We start from the raw sequence: 19069 nt of genomic DNA on the forward strand, positions 1-19069 counted from the left end.
CTTTCATTCCTAGCCATCTCGTCCGCTCGCAGATGACTATTGTTTTGGTTTATCTGAAATTAATAAAAATCTCTAATTAAACTCTACTATTGTTCTTAAATTTGATCGCTTACCTGATGCGATTATTATTTTCCATGGAGGAAAATTATTGTCCTTCCCAACTTTTCCTCGCTCTTCGTGACACATCTGACGTCAAGCCAAATTAAGCGGCAAAACGAGGTCCAGTGCTGCCAAAAACTTTGCCTAGAAAATGTATTTTTGACAGTTGAACAACTTTCATTTAAAAAAAATGCACTTTTAAAATTACAAGTCGAACCTGAAAGAAAAACTTTCAAACCAAAAAAATAACTTTTATTTTGAATATTTTCGTTGTAAAATTACGAAATTTATGAAACTTTTAATTTGAAATGGCATTATTTTTATTAAAACAATTTTTGTTTTTTGTGTGTACCTATCGTGCAAAGTAAATAAACATTACGATGCTATGGAAGGTTCACGAAAGGTATTGCAATAAAATAATAAATATAATCGAAGAAATGAGCATAAACACGCAGTGAGCGTTAAATTGTCATGGTATACGCTCGGTAATGATTAGTAATGAGAATTTCTACTATTTTTTGTTAAGATAATTTGACAAAATCACTGATATAATGATTTACTACAGCCGCAGTATTTTTTCTCTCGCTAGAAGTCAGTTGAAGTTGTTGTAGAAGTCCTCTGCTGCCAAGTGAAAAGAATTGGAATCTTTCGAAAACCGTGATGCGAGTTCAACTGTTTTTCTCTTGGCGTGACTCATTATACACCGACTCTAAGGTGGATATGTTACATTGGTCTATTTGAAAAGTGACGCGAGATTTAACCTATATACCACCGACAAACAGACATAACACATTGAATATTTCTCACTGTAAAACAGCGTCGCTAAAACGTTATCGCCATCTGTTGAGTACACTGTGGTGAGGAGTACGCTGAACAGATGGCGGTAGTGTGTAAACGTCAAACGCAAGAGAATTGAGTATGCGCGCCACAGGTGGTGGTACTACTAACTGGGTTCTTTAGGGGTATTGAGGTTATTGCATTTTCGTAATCTGCATTACAAATGGAAACAAAATCCAAAATTTCATCAATTTTGGAGCACTGGAACTATTTTAAATAAGTGTGATTACATTAGGAAAAATCACCACCTTAGCGCCCCTTGGAAATACTTTGTATGGGAGTGAGATGTAATTTTGTTAGGTTTGTGTCAAACAGTGAAGTGATTATTTTGCTTTAAATCTTGATTTAAAAATCGACATGGATGTAAAAAATATCGTTGTGCTCAGAAAACGAAGCTCTTTCAGATGATCTATAAATACCGACATTTTTTGAAAATTAAAGAACCCAACTACGATACTTTTAAATTGGCCGTTAAATGCTTGTTCGATGAACAACTTGCGAGTGTTATGTCTGTTTGTCTGTGTATACACGGAGATTAAAAACTACGCAAAATTAAGTAATTTTCCCTCGATTCCGGGGTTCAGTTCAATAACCCAAATTTGAGAATATCGCATATAGTAGTTTCCATTTAACACCAGCAAAAAAATAACCTAACCTTAAGTATTGCGGATTTCACACCTGATTAGACTCCTGCGCTAAAAATAAGTACACAGTAATATTTTCGCACTGGCCTTAAAAGTTAAATATGGAGCTTCTTAATGCTTTCTAAAGCTTTAATTCAGCAGTGTAGCTTGCTAGTAATGTTCTAAAGCTGTTACTGCTTTCAAATAAGTGGATTTTTAAATTTTCTGGCCTGTGCGAAAATATTACTGTGCAATTATTTTTTGCACAGGAGTCTAATTTGGTGCAAAATGCGCAATATATTCTACCCAAAATTAAGTTTAATTCACGTAAATTTGAGAATATGCAATTTACTCCAAAAGTAACTTATTGGGCTGAACTATATCGTTGGGTCGAATCTCTCGTTCCTTTTTTTGACAACAATAACGAGTGCAAGTGAGAAGCTGAAGTCAATATTAAGTAAAAAGAACTCAAATTTTGGGTAGTATTTTTTCTCCGTGTATACTCTTCATTGGTTGAAGTCAATGAGTATATACAGGTGTGCCACAAAAGGGTATTTGATGGTATTGTAGCAAAAAAGAGGTAAACAATCGGTGATGACGAAAACTCCTAAAAAATTTACATGAAAAAAGTGGAGTTTGATGACACGGAAGGTATATTCCACAAACACTATGACAAACTTTGCACTACACGAATACCATTTTACCATAATTTCCTCACCTGTAGGTTCAGTTTTGAACAATCTGGGTCGACTCTATCCAAATTTAGGGAGTTTTAAAATAGCGTGTGCACTTCACTGATAAGATGTCATTTTAAAAAAAATTAGAATGTTGTTTCTGGTTCATTGCCGCGTAATAATACGATACGATAAACATTGTGAATTCGTAAACTTGTAAAACAAATTAGTACATACACGTATTTTTCACTAATTGAGCGAAATAAGGATATAATTTAGATGATCATAAAAGTGTGCTTTTCGAACTGAGTGCGTCTATCATGTTTCGGCCGGCAGGCTATTTCTCCGATTCGGAAGGGGATTCCGATTTCGATTACGACTTTTGTTACAGTAAATCAGAGGTATGAGAGCTTTATTGAACTTAGTTTTTATTCATTATAATGCCACTTAATTTTTAGGCAAAAAATGAAACTCCAAGGACGGAGGATTCACCTCCGGTGATGGTAGAGAATAACGATGATCTGCTGTACAAGGGCGTCATAGAGGGCGACTTGGTCGAAGTAAAACGAGTCCTGGAACTTGATCGGTATTTGCTGACCGGTTGTCTGCGGCAAGGTTGGCCTGTGTTGCTACTAGCATGCAGCGAAGCTCAGTATGAAATAGTCAAATATTTGCTAGAGGAGCGGCGCCTTGATGTGAATCAACCGTACGGTTTGAATACTGCCTTGATGGCAGCTTGCGAGTCCAAACGTAATCCTGAAGCGGTACTGAAGGTAGCAGATCTGCTACTGGAATTTGGAGCTGTGATTAACTGCAAGGATGCCTACGGAGTGACGCCGCTTATGTTTGCCATTATGAACGATCACACGGAAGTGGTGAAATTGATTATTGATCAAGTAGCAATAGAAGCAACGGATAATGAAGGATTGACTGCCCTGTTCCATGCCGTCAACAATAGACGGGAAGATGTTGTTAGGATGCTTCTGAAGGCTGGCGCCATTGCGGACATTGTGAACCGAAGGGGATTCACTCCGAAGCAGGAGGCTGAATTCAGAGGCTTCTTCGAAATTGCCGAGTTGTTTCCAACCGAGACGAATTTTTTCAACATTCCTAGCAAGTACTTGAGCTACGCTCACTATCAGGATATCACTCAAGGCGAGACGGAACAGGAAATGCCTGGATATCACCAAGAGATTGGACTGCTTTTGTACGGAATGTATAGCGAGCAACACTTGACAGTGTTTGCAAAGGAAGATTTTAATTTGCTACGATTTCTAACACTGACGGACGATGATTTGAAGAATCTGGACTTCAAGCTACCATTTGAGCGGAAAAAGATTCTGTTCGGTTTAATAAAGTTCCATCGGCAGGCTTGGAGCAAGCGAAGTATGAAAAAGTTTCCCCAAGATCATCTATACGAGTGAGTGACGGTTGAAAATACGTTAGAATCTATTGATCACTTAATACATTCCCAATGTCTTTCAGTTCGTATGATATTCTCGAAATGCTAAGCAACCATCTCAAGCAGCTAACCGTGATGCAATCTTCGCTGATTTTCGTAGCGCAAATGATGCCAGCTGAAGAATTCAAGACTAAATTCAAGCCAGAGCTGGACAACTGCCTACGTAAGGTAAATCAATTGCAACAGGCGATTGCCAGCTTCGATGAGGAAATGAAACGAATTCATACCATGACGGCACCACCACTAGTTCTACACGTCGATAAAAAACGTTGCCAAACCGGACGGGTTTGTTGGTTTGCCCGGGCCCTAAAGCTTTCCCTACTTTCAGCGGTTGTTTCACTCATAGTCTATAAAAGACTAAAAGCGTGATGATAGTTCCTCAGGATAAGAAAATATACTATTTAAGCTTCATGTTGATAGCTACTATCGAATGTTAATAAGGATATGTTTCTAGGCAAAGTCCATTTTGCAAAGTTTCTAGTATTTTACGTGCCACTATCCGAACATCCTTGTATAGTCGTTGTACGCGGTACAATGTTTAGAATGAAAATTTCCATGAACTAATATTACCACCTGATTGATAAATCTGCTTCGCTGACGTATGCCAACGTTGAATACTCAACTAACAGTACAAACAAGTTATCGAGGTTCGGAAATTCATGCGCACATGTAAGATGTTTAACATGTGCTTGCCAAATCCCGCTTCCATAATCGAGATGCATCATCTTTTGCAATAATCGGTTTACCGCCCGCGCTGTTCTCATCAATCAGTCAGTTTCAGTGTTCGTCTCTGCAGCTTCGGTATGAACCTTTGAATACTATCAGTGTGCTCTACCAATGGAAGATCGTCTCAAGGTACAGTTCGGGGTGATTGTTCTAAATTCGATCAAACATTTGCTTGATGCTCTGCTCCACAGAATGCAAAGCCACGCCATGTCAGCGCGTTGACCGGTACATGGGTGGCGAACAATGCTGCAATGCAACAGCAAACTCGTAGAATGGGATTGTACGAGCAGGATGACGACGCCCAAGAACAGGATGAAGTACTTACGAAACGTGGTTCTTGGACGGGAAGATTTGACTTCCTGCTTTCGTTGTTGGGGTACTCGGTCGGGTTGGGAAACGTGTGGCGGTTCCCGTACTTGTGCTACAATAACGGAGGAGGTAAGTCCAAACATGAATTCCTATATAATATAATGGATTCTAGAACATTCCCCAGAAAAGATGATGAAATTGGTAATTTATCACCTTTTTTGGTCATTTGATATTATATTTCAGTGTTATATTACAGAACAGCTTAATATATACATAATTGATTTAATATATTTTTCATGATAAAACTCTCTGATTAGTTTCACTTTACTGATACACTACGTTTACTTTTATGGAACTATGTATTCATCAATTCCAATTCATTTTATAGCTCTTTAGAAAATGCCAACCTTCAAGTTTTCGAGCGCTTCGTTCATCATTCAAAAAGTCAAAGGGTCTATTATGCAATCCAATTCAACCAGTCGGAAACTGTTAAACCTTATCGAAGGATTGTTCGACCTGAGTTGAAATTTCTCGTGATGGATTAAAAAATCGGTGCATGGAACGTTGAACTACCGATTACAAATTTATAGCATTGATCCACACGTTATTATCCCAAATGGTCAGTATCCCGAAGCTATTGATTATATATTTTCCTTATATATTTAAAGAATGGAATATTACCTTCTATTATTCATCCAAAGAATTAATTATGTTCTCTTTTATATATTAAAAGAAGGGAATATTCCCTTCTTTATCGCATATCCAAAGAATTAATTATTTTCTTTTCTTATATTTTCAAAGAAGGGAAAACCCCTTGATCCATTAAGGTCTTCTAAAACATCTTGACCCATTAAAAAGTTTTCTCTTCTTTTTATATACGCGAAAGAAGATTCCACGAGTGACTATAATAAACAAATAGTCAATCTAATACATGACACACTTTTCTGGGGAATGGTTCATTATGGGGAATGAGATTCTGGGAAATGGTTTTCTGGGGAATGTTATAGAATCAATATAATGTGATCTATTCTTAGTGAATTTGACCCAACCAGGGCAGTTTGACTGGCTAGAACTTTTGAAGGAGATCGAAGCAACTCGGTGAAATTATAATAATCCTAGTATGCTATAAATGTCAATACTGCATCAATAAAGTATAGTTTAGTCTCATGTTTCAACCCAACCGGTCGTATTAACTCCCTCCTCTAAGAGGTTATGGGCCCAGGCTAGAGAGGACGTTACCATGAAACTGAACAACTGAAAAAAATTTCACGATGGAGAGATTGGACATAATGAAACTCAACGGAGCGAACTACAGCGTCTGGATCAACAAGGTTGAGTTCCTGCTAATTAAAGAAGACCTGTGGAAGTATTTTACCGGTGACGGGCCGGTGGACATCACTACCAGTCCGGCCACTGAAGCTACTAGGACAGCGTGGAACAGCGGTGACCAAAAGGCGCGGGTGACGATCGGCCTCCTGCTAGAGGATAACCAGCTGAACCTAATCAAGGACTGCAAAACGGCGAAAGTGACCTGGGAGAAGCTGCCGGGACATTACGAAAAGGCAACACTGACGTCCAAAGTGTCGATTCTCCAACAAATCTGCGAGAAGCGCTATTCCGACGGAGAAGACATCGAGCAGCACATTTTTGAAATGGAGGGTCTGTTCGAGAGGCTGACGCTGACTGGAGAGAAACTGAGCAAAAGTTTACAGGCAGCTATTGTGCTCCGGAGTCTTTCGGAATCGTTCTCGACTCTGACCACGACGTTGGAAAACAGGTCCAACGACGAGTTAACGCTGGATCTGGTCAAATCCAAGGTGGTCGACGAGGTGGCAAAACGTTGCTCGAGCGGCGGACTGGACTAGCCGAGAAGCGGACAAGCGAACGGAAATCATCAAATCGCCAGCGAAACCAACCACGGGTGCGAGCAGCTCGCGATGAAACCCCGAAGAAGAAGTATTCGTTCGCGACGAGAGGAACTGCAACGGTATCAAATTCATGGATCATTGATTCCGGTGCAACGTCGCACTTGTGTGTGGATCGGGCAATTTTTATTGAGCTGAATGAGAGTCATAAGCAGGACGTGATTTTGGCCGATGGTACTGCGACGAAGGCGGAAGGCATCGGTCCATGACAGGTAACTATGCTGTCTCCGGAGGGTGAGCCATCAATAGTAACCCTCAAGGAGGTGCTGCTGGTACCGAATTTCGAATCGAGCTTGATTTCCGTGAAGAAGCTGACGGCAAACGGAGCTACGGTCATTTTCGACGTCAACGGATGTCGAATCTTGAAGGACAAGAAGGTGATTGCGGCAGCAACGATTTCTGGGAGACTGTACTCCCTGAAGGTACCCCAGGAAGCACTGGCCGTCAAACTGTCAGCACACTTGGCACCGTGTGTTGGGGCATCGTGACCATGAAGCTGTCCGTGAGCTGGTGACCAAGGGTTTGGCAACTGGAATCGAGATGGAAGAGTGCGGCTGCCGAGTCGTCTGTGAATGCTGTCTTGAGGGCAAGCTGACACGTCTTCCGTACCCCAAGAAGTCGAAGCCAAAGTCCAAGCAACCATTGGACCTTATTCACACCAATGTGTGTGGACCCATGCAAACCGTGACACCCGGTGGGTGTCGTTATTTTCTCACCATGATTGACGACTTCACCCGGTTTACCGTCGTATATTTCCTGAAGCAGAAGTCCGAGGTTTTTCCAGCGTATTCAAGGGTACGTCAAGTTCGCCCAGACGGAATTTGGAAAAACCCCCGAAGATCATCCGTTCCGACCAGGGAGGTGAATTTCGGAGTGACGTGTTGGATGCGTTCTGCCGAGCGCAGGGGATACGTCAGCAATTTACCACCGCCTACACCGCAGCAGAACGGGGTTGCGGAGCGGAAGAACCGCTCACTGGTGGAAATGGCGCGCTGCATGCTACTGGACTCCCGAATGCCGTTGAAATACTGGGCGGAAGCGGTTAACACTGCGAACTATCTACAAAACCGTTTGCCGACGAAGCCGCTGAAGAAAACGCCGTACGAGCTGTGGTATGGCACGAAGCCGGACATGAGCCACCTCTAGATGTTCGGTTCACCGGCGTACGTGTGGATCCCTGGAGAGAAGAGAAACAAATTGGAAGCGAAATCTCGGAAGTTGCTGCTCGTTGGTTATTCCTCCCAACACAAGGCGTACCGATTCATGGACCCGGACAACGACAAGCTGACCGTCAGTCGGGACTGCAGGTTCCTGCCATTGGACGAGGTTCGGAGTGCCGAACCTCAGAAGGGAAGTATCGTTGATTACACATCTAGACTCCTAGAGCAACCGAAAGCTGAGGTCGGGGACCAGCAAACGTGAACGAGAGCGAGGACGAATCGGATGAGTTCGATCTACTCGGGTTCGACGAGGACGAGAGCGTGAACGTATCGGATGAGTTCGATCTACTCGGGTTTGAGACCAGCTACGACGATGCTAATGCGGAGACGTTTGTGGAAACAGAAGCGCAGGAGGCGCTTGAGACATCCGACTATCAGGAGGAGCAAGACGTCGTCGGCGAAGTTGATGTACCAGTAGTCCAACGATCGGAGTGTACCACAAAGGGCATCCCGCCAGAACGGTACCAAGACACCGTGCGCATAGCAGCGCAATATGTCGACGAGCCACGCACATTCGAAGAAGCAATGGCTAGCCCCGAGCGCAACATGTGGGAGGCAGTCATGGAGGAAGAGATGAAGGCGCATAAAGAGAATTCCACATGGGATGTCGTCCGTTTGCCGCCAAACAAGAAGGCTATTGGCAGCAAATAGGTATTCACGAAGAAGATGGACGAGGGCGGAAACCTGATCCGCTATAAGGCTAGGCTGGTAGCGCAAGGATTCAATCAAAAATACGAAACCAACTACCATAAGGTATTTGCGCCAGTCGCCAAGCAAACCACTTTTCGGACCCTGCTGTGTGTCGCCGCCAGACGAGGAATGCTGGTGAAGCACGTCGACGTGAAGACGGCGTACCTACACGGAGAGCTGGAGGAGACCATTTTCATGAAGCAGCCGGTAGGATCAACAATTAATTCGAAACTAACGATTTTAAATTAGCTCACCACTTGACACCATTGGTCCCAAAGAAAATCGATTAACGTATCCCATTCTAGTCAAAATTACAGTAATACACTATGTTTGTTTTGATTCGCTATGAAAGTTTGACAGATAAAATGAGGGATTATTGGATTTCGAGGGGTTATCCTACGTTTCGAGGGGTGAATTGATTAGCTTGGGACCGAAGATAGTACCAGAGCTGAGCCAAAAAGTTGAGCACATTTCTTCGGGACCTACTAGTCTTAGAGTTACCTCTATGGTAGGATTCCATAACGGGGTCAAGGACAACGTACTGCATCTACGAAAAAGTCTCTACGGTCTGAAGCAGGCTGAAAGGGTGTGGAATGAAAAAATCACCGAAGTCTTGAAGCAGCTGGACAACGTACCATCTGAAGCAGACCCATGCCTGTTCGTAAAAACTTTGAAGAAGAAGAAGACGTTCATATTACTATATGTGGACGACATGCTGATTGTCACTAACACAGAAGTGGAATACGAAGCCGTCCGGAAGCATTTAGCGGAGCACTTTACCATTACGTGCCTTGGAGACGTGCGACACTATTTGGGAATCCGAGTGACAAGATCCAGCCGACAGTTTTTCCTGAACCAACAAATCTACATCCAGAAAGTAGCCGAACGGTTCGGACAATCAAAAGCGAAGCGCTCGCCGATACCCACCAGAGCCTGGTGGGTGCTCTTCTATACATCGCGGTCAACACGAGACCGGACATCGCCTCAATTCTGGGCCGCAAGGTGAGTCGACCAACGGAATCAGACAGGACCGAAGCAAAACGGACGCTCCGGTATCTCAACAGTGGATTGTAGCCTACGTCTAGGGTCATCCGGACCGCTGGAAGAATACGTCGATGCAGACTGGGCTGGTGACATGACAGACCGGAAATCAAACACCGGTCTTCTGTCTTGGAGGATCAATCACTTGGGCAGCCCGAAAACAACCATGCGTAACTCTTTCGTCTACCGAAGCGGAGTACGTGGCGCGGCGCCTGTGGTATAGTGGTAGGCATAATTGCCTCTCACCCCTAAAGGCTTGGATTCAATCCCAGTCGGTGGCGTCGGGATTTTCTGAGGCATAACCCTTCGGAAGGGTTGGTCCCCGGTTCAAGAGCTGATGGGTCGATAGGTGGTAGGGTCCAGATGTGAGAGCTGCCTCCCTGTTGTCGGTACTCAGTACGGAAAGCAAACCAAACAAAATAGTTTTTGCAGTGCTACAAAAAGTCATTATGACAGCTATCCGTACAAAATAATCCGATGTTCAAAACACAGTTTAAATGTGTAAAATTCAGTGTCTCTTAAATTCTGTAAGTCGATTTGGGTTTTTTGAAATTGCACCCCAAATATGTTGCCAATAAAAACAAAGGCCGAGTGAATGTTAATTTGCGAAGGTATTCAGATGTCTAAGGTAATTAAGAAGAAAAGTGGCTTAAATAATGAAGATACGTTAAAGTAAAAAATTAAACTAATTTTTGCAACAATTTTGAAGAAATAGAACAGAATTCAAGCTGAACATTGCATTCTGTTCTAAGTAACATTGACAGATTTTCTTCGTCGACTTTGTTTGCATCCCTACGGCCATGTAAAGATATTCCCAGGTATTTTCAGCACATAGATCGATTAAAGTAGCTTCTATCTATCATCTAATACGACGAACACAAGAAACGGTTATGTGCTCAAGTTATTAGCGAAAGAGAAAATCGACGAAGAGAATCGATCAATGTTACTTAGGACCTAATGCCGAGGGGGACGACTCTATCTACGCTGCAGGAAAGATTGTGTTTAGAGTCGGTGTATAATGAGTCACGCCAAGAGAAAAACAGTTGAACTCGCATTACGGTTTTCGAAAGATTCCCTTTCTTTTCACTTGGCAACAGAGGACTTCTACATCAACTTCAAATGACTTCTAGCGAGAAAAAAAAATAGCGGCTGTAGTAAATCATTATATCAGTGATTTAGTCAAATTATCTCAACCAAAAATAGTAGAAATTCTCATAAGTTATCATTACCAAACGTATCCCATGACAATTTATTGCTCACTGCGAGTTTATGATCATTTCTTCGATTATATTTTATATTTTATTGCAATACCTTTCGTGGACCTTTCATAGCATCGTAATGTTTGTATACTCTGCACGATAGGTAGCCGGTTTGACAGCTCAATAGGTAGACTTGGCTTCACTCTTGGCGTGACTCATTATACACCGACTCTAATTGTGTTGTGCTGTGGCTAGCTGCTCGCACGCTGAGTAGATAGAAAGACGATTGATGACGATTCTGAAGATTTCCTGCAAAAAGATGATGCTCGATGCAAGTAGATGCGAGAAATTCAAGAAGATTTTTCGAAGATTGATTCGCTAGTGTGAGATGTTTTGAGCATTTAAAATTGAGATTTAGATGTGTCGCCCCCTCGCCTAATGCAATGTTCAGCTTGATTTGTCAAATGAATGTCAAGATTTTTTTTTGGAGAGAATCTTTAAAGAGTTCCGTAGAAACATCCTAGAATGATGTAGGCATTACATAACTGACCGTTTGGATAACCCTAGACTGAGAAAGACATAAAAAAGAAATTTCGTTACATACTAGTCGAACAACCTATTACATGTGGAAAAATTTTCAGGGGAATCTTCTGGGGCATCCCAGTAAGATTCCCAAAATTTACATAGGGTATTCTGAAAAGAGTTCTGGAGAAATACTGGCATACTACTAAGGAAATTATTTAAAAAGAAGCATTCCATAAGTTTGATATCCGTAACCAAGGCCAACAAGTAAAACAAGCTGTTGTTAAGAGCTACTATTTATTACGTCTATCTTGGTTGGTGGTCGAATAAAGAATCAATCTCTAACTTATGACAGTTAGGCAAGGCCTATTACATCTCCCTACAAATGGTGAGTCGACAAACTGGAAGGAGTGTTGTCCCAACAGCTCTGGTCCTCACAAGTTCCTACCTCACGCTTCCACGGGTCAGCCGATGACAAAGACCGCCAGCAAAAGATGCTGGTAGCGTAGCCTGGGCAATGTCACCACGATAAAAACATGGATCCGGATCGTGGTGATAGCAAAGTGAGGAGGTGCGACCCTCGAGCGTCTGTTCACCATGGAGGTGCGGCTCAAACAGCGTCTGTCTCGGAGCGAGCGGCTGAATAAGAAATGCTGTATCACGTCAGCTACACCTAAGGTGGCAGCCCCACCAACATGATGTAGGTATCGCGACCCCGGTAAGGTAGCATATTGAAACCCCCAACATTACTCAGAAAAACGAAGAAAGAGAAAACAACGAACGGAATTTTCGGCAACCGACCCGGCAACGAAATAAGGACAATGAATGGAAACTCGGTACTTGGAATGTCAGAACCTTAAATGAACCTGGACGAGCGGGCCTTTTGGCTCGTGAACTGCAAAAAGTGAATGTGAGCGTAGCTGCTTAGCTTAGCTTAGCTTAGCTTAGTCTGACTGCACGTATCGATAGTTGCACTCCGTGATTGATCTGAACCAGTGAAATTGTACAAAGAATCAACTGAATGGGGCTTGGTAGTAACCTGCCATTCTCAGTGTACATGTTCCAGTGACTCCTACCTTTAAAGATCAATAACGTCACCGGCCACGTCCTTGCAATCAGGTGGGAGAGGGAAGGAATGTTAGTGTGTGACTTTTGTTGTTTTGGGACCGTGTTTACCTCTGCATCCCACAAAAGTCACAGGAAGGAGGTTTTGTAAGTGGGTTAGGTTCGTTGGATCAGGATTCACCTTGATAAGTGATGCGATCTTTTGTTTTGTGTAGTTATTTATAAGTGTTTTCGATTTATGCTCTAAACAGCCGGCTGTCTAGAGATGTAGATCATTATTAGATGTGTGTATACCGATTTAAACCAACAATAAGGATACTGTTGGGGCCCCTCACAAAGTGTGATGATGGTTTATTTTATTTTATCAATGACCAAAATAATTAATTATAAGCGGTTTGAACCGATTTAAACCAACAGCAAGGATGCTGTTGGGACCACTCACAAAGTGTGATGGTGGTTTACTTGATTGAATATAAAATAATTATTAGAACCGATTTGACCCGATTTAGACCAACGGCAAGGATACTGTTGGGGCCACTCACAAAGTGTGATGGTGGTTTATTTAGTTCGGAAGAAAATGAATATGTATACTTCTTTTTTTTTATATAATAGAACGAATTTGTACTGATTCAAACCAAAAGCAAGGGTTCTATTGGGGCAACTCACAAAGTGCGATGGTGGTTTATACTATAAGGGCATAAAACAAAATCAAGAGCCATTTCGGTTTCCATAGCTTCCTAGACACTCGGCCGCAAAATAATCTTATCCGACGGAAACGTCTCGATCATCGCTGCACAATGGTTTATTATAGCATTTATAAAGTAAATTTGAATACCTTATTGTTTATTTATTATCCATTTTGACTTGACTTGGTACCGTTCAGTTTTATGATGACAAAGTTGCCTGGAGAAAAGTGACAGTTCAAAATGTTTCGGAAGGGAGTCAGCTAGTGTCGTCCAAGTTCAAGTGCGGAAAAAATGCCATTTAAAGTGGTACAAACAATTGAAAGATGCGAAACATGCCTAACCGTAATTCTTTCTGGTTGGAAAGAAGCTGGAATCCTACACTGGCCGGAAAAAAAACGCGGTAGCGAAACTCTCTCAAGACGAGTTCTCCATGCCAAACCCAATGTGGGAACGTATCAATTGAGTGAAAAAAAGAGAGTTCAAGACTCGCTTGGAGGCTGAAGCAGAATTGGAACAGATGTAGCCAGTTTCGGATACGGAGACGAACGAAGGGAATAATCCACCACCGTCAAAGAAAGTTTGCCCCGAAGTCTACAAGTCCCCCAGTCGGAAGGGAAACACAATAAGAGACTTTAACGAAGTTTTCCTTATTCCTGGGCAGGAGGTTGACACCTGTGAAGCTGACTGTAAAATCCAGAATCAGATGAGATTATAATATATGCGACACAAATTCACTTTTTTATAGGGGAACATGTGATGTGAATAGAACCCACCATCAGTGCAAGGATTACATATGACTGCAGATACTTCACTGGTTGTAAAGTTCTGCCTGATGGTTTGTTGCAGCTGGGTGAATCAACTTCATTGAAGACCTTTGGAAGACAAACGACAAGATGTACGTCTATCAACACGTGACAAGGGACTGGCAAATCCACGAACACTTGTCCAGTCTACAAATCCATTGAAACCCTTAGGCTGCCCCCCCCCCCCCCAAACCCAACATATAATAATGTTTGATTGATGAAACGTATTCAAAAAAGGGATATTTAGAGAGAACAATCTTCAACTGGAACGTACTCACCAAATCAATACATCCGGGAGCGCATTCTCGATGCTTAATTTTCTCTAGTCATTTTTAAACAATTCCTCCTCCAGCGAATCCAAACACACAATAACTAAATATCACTTTTCTTCTTCATGTCACTCTGTGCACAAAAGCAATGCACACCGCAAAAACCTAATAATAGATCAGCGCGGTCGAGTCACACTGTCAACAAAGGGAGCGAGAGCACACCAGGCACCAAAGCAACAGGGGAAAAACATCAGCACAAATCATTCTAAATAGAATTATCGCGTCCGGGACATAACACTATTCAAATGCGAGCACCGAAAAACTACACGGCAGCACAAAGATAGCCCGAGCTCTAAAAAAAAGCACGCAGCGGAGCAAAAACACACAACCGTTCTCGGACGCTTCTCAAAGCGGACTCCTGAATGTGAGCGTAGCTGCTATTCAGGAAGTACGGTGGCCTAGATCCGGAGAACGTGAATTCCGGGCGGTGGATCCCATCGCCAACACTTCCTTCAAGTATCATATCTATCACAGCGGTGGCGATAGGGCAGAACATGGAGTAGGGTTCATAGTGATCGGGAAGCAGATGAAGCGTGTTATGCGGTGGAGACCGGTAAGCGACCGCATCTGTGTATTAAGGATTCGGGGCAAATTCTTCAACTACAGCCTGATCAACATCTATGCGCCAACCAACGATAAATCCGATGACGTGAAGGACGCGATTTATGACAGTCTCGATAAAACTTATGATGAGTGCCCAAAACACGACGTGAAGATTGTAATCGGAGATGCAAATGCGCAGGTCGGGAGGGAAGATTTCTTTCGTCCAATCATTGGTACAGAGAGCCTACATACAGTAACCAATGATAACGGCCTGAAACTGATAAACTTCGCCGCTGCTAGAGGTATGGCCATCAGTAGCACCTACTTTGCACGCAAGAATATCCGAAAGCACACCTGGAGACACCCAAATGGCGAAACTTGCACCCAGATCGATCACATGTTGGTGGATGGCCGGCACTTCTCAGATGTCATTGATGTAAGGACTTTTAGGGGGCCTAACATTGACTCAGATCATTATCTTGTTGTCTGCAAAATTCGGGCGCGTCTATCGACCGTTATGAATTCAACGAACCGGAGATCGATGCGTTTCAATATTCATCGCTTGTCAGTAGAAGGTGTTGCTGCAGAGTACCGCCAGAAGCTTGATGAGCGGATTAGCGAAATCAACGTGAACGAGGACCTCAACAATCTGTGGAACACAATCCACGGAGCGGTGAACACAACAGCACAAGAAGTGATAGGTACAGCTCAAAGACGACCACGTAATGGCTGGTTTGATGAGGAGTGCCAGAGGTTGACGGATGAGAAGAACGTTGCCAGAAGCCGGATGTTAGTGTCTGGTACCCGGCTGAACAGAGAGCGGTACAAGGTAGCAAGGGCAGCTGAGAAACGAACCCACCGCAGAAAGAAAAGGCAATACGAAGAACGCGTGATTGCTGAGGCGCAAGAAAGTATGGAACAGAACGATATGCGAAGGTTCTACGCGACTGTCAATGGTGTGCGGAGTAAAACAGCGCCATCTCCCGCCATGTGCAATGACCTTGAGGGGAATTTGCTGACAGATAAAACAATGGTGGCTGCCAGGTGGAAAGAACATTTTGAGACATTGTTGAATGGAGAGAGTGAGGGAGTATCGAGGAACAGAGTAAACATCGCAGACGACGATCAAGCTGTGGAGCCTCCAACGCTAGACGAGGTTAAAAAGGCAATACGTGAGCTGAAAAACAATAAGGCTGCTGGGAAGGACGAGCTCCCGGCCGAACTTTTCAAACACGGAAGTGAGCAGCTGCATCAAGCAATCCACCGTATTCTAACGAAGATATGGGAGGACGAAGAACTGCCTGCTAGCTGGTTGGATGGCCTCATTTGCCCATTATTCAAAAAAGGGCACAGACTCGAGTGCGCCAATTATCGAGGAATAACTCTTCTGAATTCGGCGTACAAAATACTGTCACGCGTTCTGTTTAACAGATTGAGACCGCTTGAGGAGTCCTTTGTCGGTGAATACCAGGCTGGTTTTCGTGAGGGCCGATCAACGACGGATCAAATGTTTACCCTGCGTCAAATCCTTGATAAATTCCGGGAGTACAACTTGCAGACTCACCATCTGTTTATTGATTTCAAAGCAGCATACGATTCAGTGAAGAGAAATGAGCTTTGGCAGATTATGCTAGAACATGGTTTTCCGGCGAAACTAATTAGACTGATTCGCGCAACGCTAGATGGATCGAAATCAAGTGTAAGGGTTGCAGATGAGATTTCGACCTCGTTCGTGACCTTAGATGGATTGAAGCAGGGTGATGCACTTTCAAACTTACTGTTCAACATTGCTCTTGAAGGAGCGATTAGGAGAGCTGGTGTGCAGAGGAACGGTACCATCATCACAGGATCGTACATGCTCCTTGCCTTTGCGGACGACATCGATATCATCGGAATTGACCGTAGAGCAGTGGAAGAGGCGTTTGTGCCTTTTAAGAGGGAGACGGCGAGGATTGGGCTCACGATAAGTTCTACCAAAACGAAGTACATGGTAGCCGGTAGACAGCGTGGGAGCAACAGTGGTGTTGGTAGTGTAGTGTTGTTAGATGGTGAACAATTTGAGGTAGTGGAAGAATTTGTGTAACTTGGAACACTAGTGACATGCGATAATGATGTTACCCGCGAGGTGAAGAGACGTATTGCAGCTGCAAACAGGGCCTTTTACGGATTACGTAGCCAGCTGAAGTCCCGTAGCCTGCAAACGAAAACGAAATTCGCTCTGTATAAGACGCTGATACTTCCGGTAGCCCTCTACGGCCACGAATCGTGGACGTTAAAAGAGTCTGACCGGAGAGCATTTGGTGTCTTCGAGCGTAAGGTGCTGCGAACAATACTCGGCGGTAAACAGGAGAATGGCATCTGGCGGCGTCGCATGAATCACGAGTTGTACCAAGTGTATAACGGTACGGATATAAGGAAGCTTATAAAACACGGCAGACTACGGTGGGCTGGGCATGTTGTGCGGATGCCGGAAGAACGACAAGCAAATATTATATTCAGCAGAGAACCCGGTAGAGGTCGTCGACTCCGGGGTAGACCTCGGACACGTTGGCTATTTGCAGTTGAGGAGGACATCAGGTCGCTAAACGTTCATGGCGACTGGAAGCGATTGGCTCAGGACCGAGTCCAATGGAGAAGAGTACTTCGTTCGGCGTTGAATCAACCTGGCGATTCGTAGCCCATCAAGAAGAAGATTACATCTCCCCCTTCTAGAAAATGTCATAGGAAGAGAGCCATCTTGGAATTCTTGATTCTCGTACAGAACGTCGAATAAAGTCTCCAACTGCTTCAGATGACACGGGCTTTTGTGCGGACTGAAGTTCTCCATTTTGAGCAGCAGGTTCATGATCGATTGTCGAAAAAGGATTTTCGCCAGACGTACTTGCCACTTGACCATCAGCTTCGAGTGATACGGAACCAACAGGGATAGGGACATCGAGATTGAATGGCACTTCTGGATCCAACAGTACAGCTTCATCTTGAATTTCATCAAGCAGGATTTCTCATGGTAGTTGCTGCGTCGCTTGCTCTGGATCATCAGAAGTGTGACGAGGGCGCATTTGGTTTACATGCGACCTCACCAGCTTCGGTCTCCCGTTCATGTCCAGTGCAACGATATAGTTGACGGAACCTTTCCGTTCGATGACTCGACCAGGAATCCAGGACTTGGCGTTTCTGCGATGCTGTTCAACGTAGACCAGGTCATCTTCTTCAAACTTGCGCTTGACTGCTCCATGCCGCCAATTGAACTGTTCGTTTTGTTTGTGGTTCTTGACAGCTTCAGTTACAGGAACAGGTTTCTTCAGTAGGTCCAAAGTGGTGCGCACTGGTCTTCCGAGGAATGCTTCTGCTGGAGACGTCGACTGCGGTGTGTTTCGGTTTGGGATTGAACGAAACACCGAAAGGAATGTCTGCAGGTGCTCCAGTGTGGGTGATCCTTCTAGCGCGTTGTTCAGCCCGTCGAATAATCGCCACATACACGGACTGATACATTGTCCGACTTGCGTACGACGACTATTGGTGCTGCCCAGTCCGAGAATTGAACTGGAGAAATTATACCGTTTTGCTGGAGCCTCTCAAGTTCTGCGTCCACCTTGGCGAGTGCAGCGTACGTTACTGGTCGTTTCGGGCAGGACGTGCGTCAGGATTGAGGTACAACTTCACTTGCGCTTTTGTGCATCTACCCAGCATGCTTCGAAAAACTTCCGGAAACTGTTGCTTGAGTTAATGGTGAACTGATCAGAACGTTGGTGTACGACGTTGACCAAGCTGCTTATCGGCACAGACCACCAATCGAACAGATCCATAGTCTCGATTCCTAGAACGTTGAGTACAGCGCTGCTTGAGATGAAAATGCGACCAGTCTTGGTAACATTCTTGATGGTGATTTCGGTCTGGAACTCAGCGAGAAGGTTGAGATTGCCACCAGAAGCTGTAACTGCAGATTCTTCCGTCGGTTGAGTGGGTGGCTGTCCGATGCTGATCCATGTTTCTTCTTATGATGATGTCGGACGCCGAGTCGTGTTGAAGTTTGACTGCTCGCCCACTGGTCACCCACCATAGCCGGTCGAACTCCGGACGAAGCTAGAACAGCACTACCGTTCATACTGGCGACAACGCTCTGATGAGACAACGAAACCCTACCCCAAGCTCCTCCCCTGATCCTATCCTTCGAAAATGTACCCTTCTAACCTCGAGTAAGCCGCGAGTAATCGGCCCAACTCCTACTAGACATAGAATTAAGTGAATTTTGTTACACACAGTGAACAATGAATTATCGGCTTCGTAAAGCTAACGCGATTGAGCCTTCCAAATAA

The 19069-nt window shown here is 43.9% G+C and overlaps 2 protein-coding genes across 5 annotated transcripts in view; both read left to right on the plus strand.

Annotated features, from left to right (window-relative positions):
- Positions 1 to 2377: 2377 nt before the first annotated feature.
- Gasz (gasz) lies at positions 2378 to 4104 on the plus strand. Its single transcript, XM_065235879.1, has 3 exons — positions 2378 to 2634; positions 2692 to 3653; positions 3719 to 4104. Exons 1-3 carry the CDS (start codon positions 2554 to 2556, stop codon positions 4062 to 4064), a joined length of 1389 nt encoding a protein of 462 aa, XP_065091951.1. The 5' UTR covers positions 2378 to 2553; the 3' UTR covers positions 4065 to 4104.
- A 372-nt stretch (positions 4105 to 4476) lies between these two features.
- LOC135712729 (sodium- and chloride-dependent glycine transporter 1-like) overlaps positions 4477 to 19069 on the plus strand; it is a 34835-nt gene continuing 20242 nt past the window's right edge. For all 4 annotated transcript variants that reach the window (XM_065235764.1, XM_065235763.1, XM_065235765.1 and 1 more), the window contains exons 1-2: positions 4477 to 4550; positions 4613 to 4859. In XM_065235764.1, coding sequence (XP_065091836.1) covers positions 4533 to 4550; positions 4613 to 4859 — 265 coding nt within the window. In that variant the 5' untranslated portion in view covers positions 4477 to 4532. The remainder of the gene's footprint in view (positions 4551 to 4612; positions 4860 to 19069) is intronic.

The sequence above is a fragment of the Ochlerotatus camptorhynchus genome, unplaced genomic scaffold (assembly GCF_037179485.1).
Source record: "Ochlerotatus camptorhynchus isolate MF236.1 unplaced genomic scaffold, CSIRO-AGI_Acam_v1.1 ptg000503l, whole genome shotgun sequence".
NCBI classification, from domain to species: Eukaryota; Metazoa; Arthropoda; class Insecta; order Diptera; family Culicidae; genus Ochlerotatus; species Ochlerotatus camptorhynchus.

What these genes read in the sequence shown, in the direction of transcription:
- Gasz (XM_065235879.1), top strand. Translation starts at nt 2,554, where the DNA reads ATGTTTCGGCCGGCAGGCTATTTCTCCGATTCGGAAGGGGATTCCGAT. An exon ending in TTTGTTACAGTAAATCAGAG is followed by an intron (nt 2,635 to 2,691) that starts GTATGAGAGCTT and finishes CTTAATTTTTAG; the next exon opens with GCAAAAAATGAAACTCCAAG. An exon ending in CCCCAAGATCATCTATACGA is followed by an intron (nt 3,654 to 3,718) that starts GTGAGTGACGGT and finishes AATGTCTTTCAG; the next exon opens with TTCGTATGATATTCTCGAAA.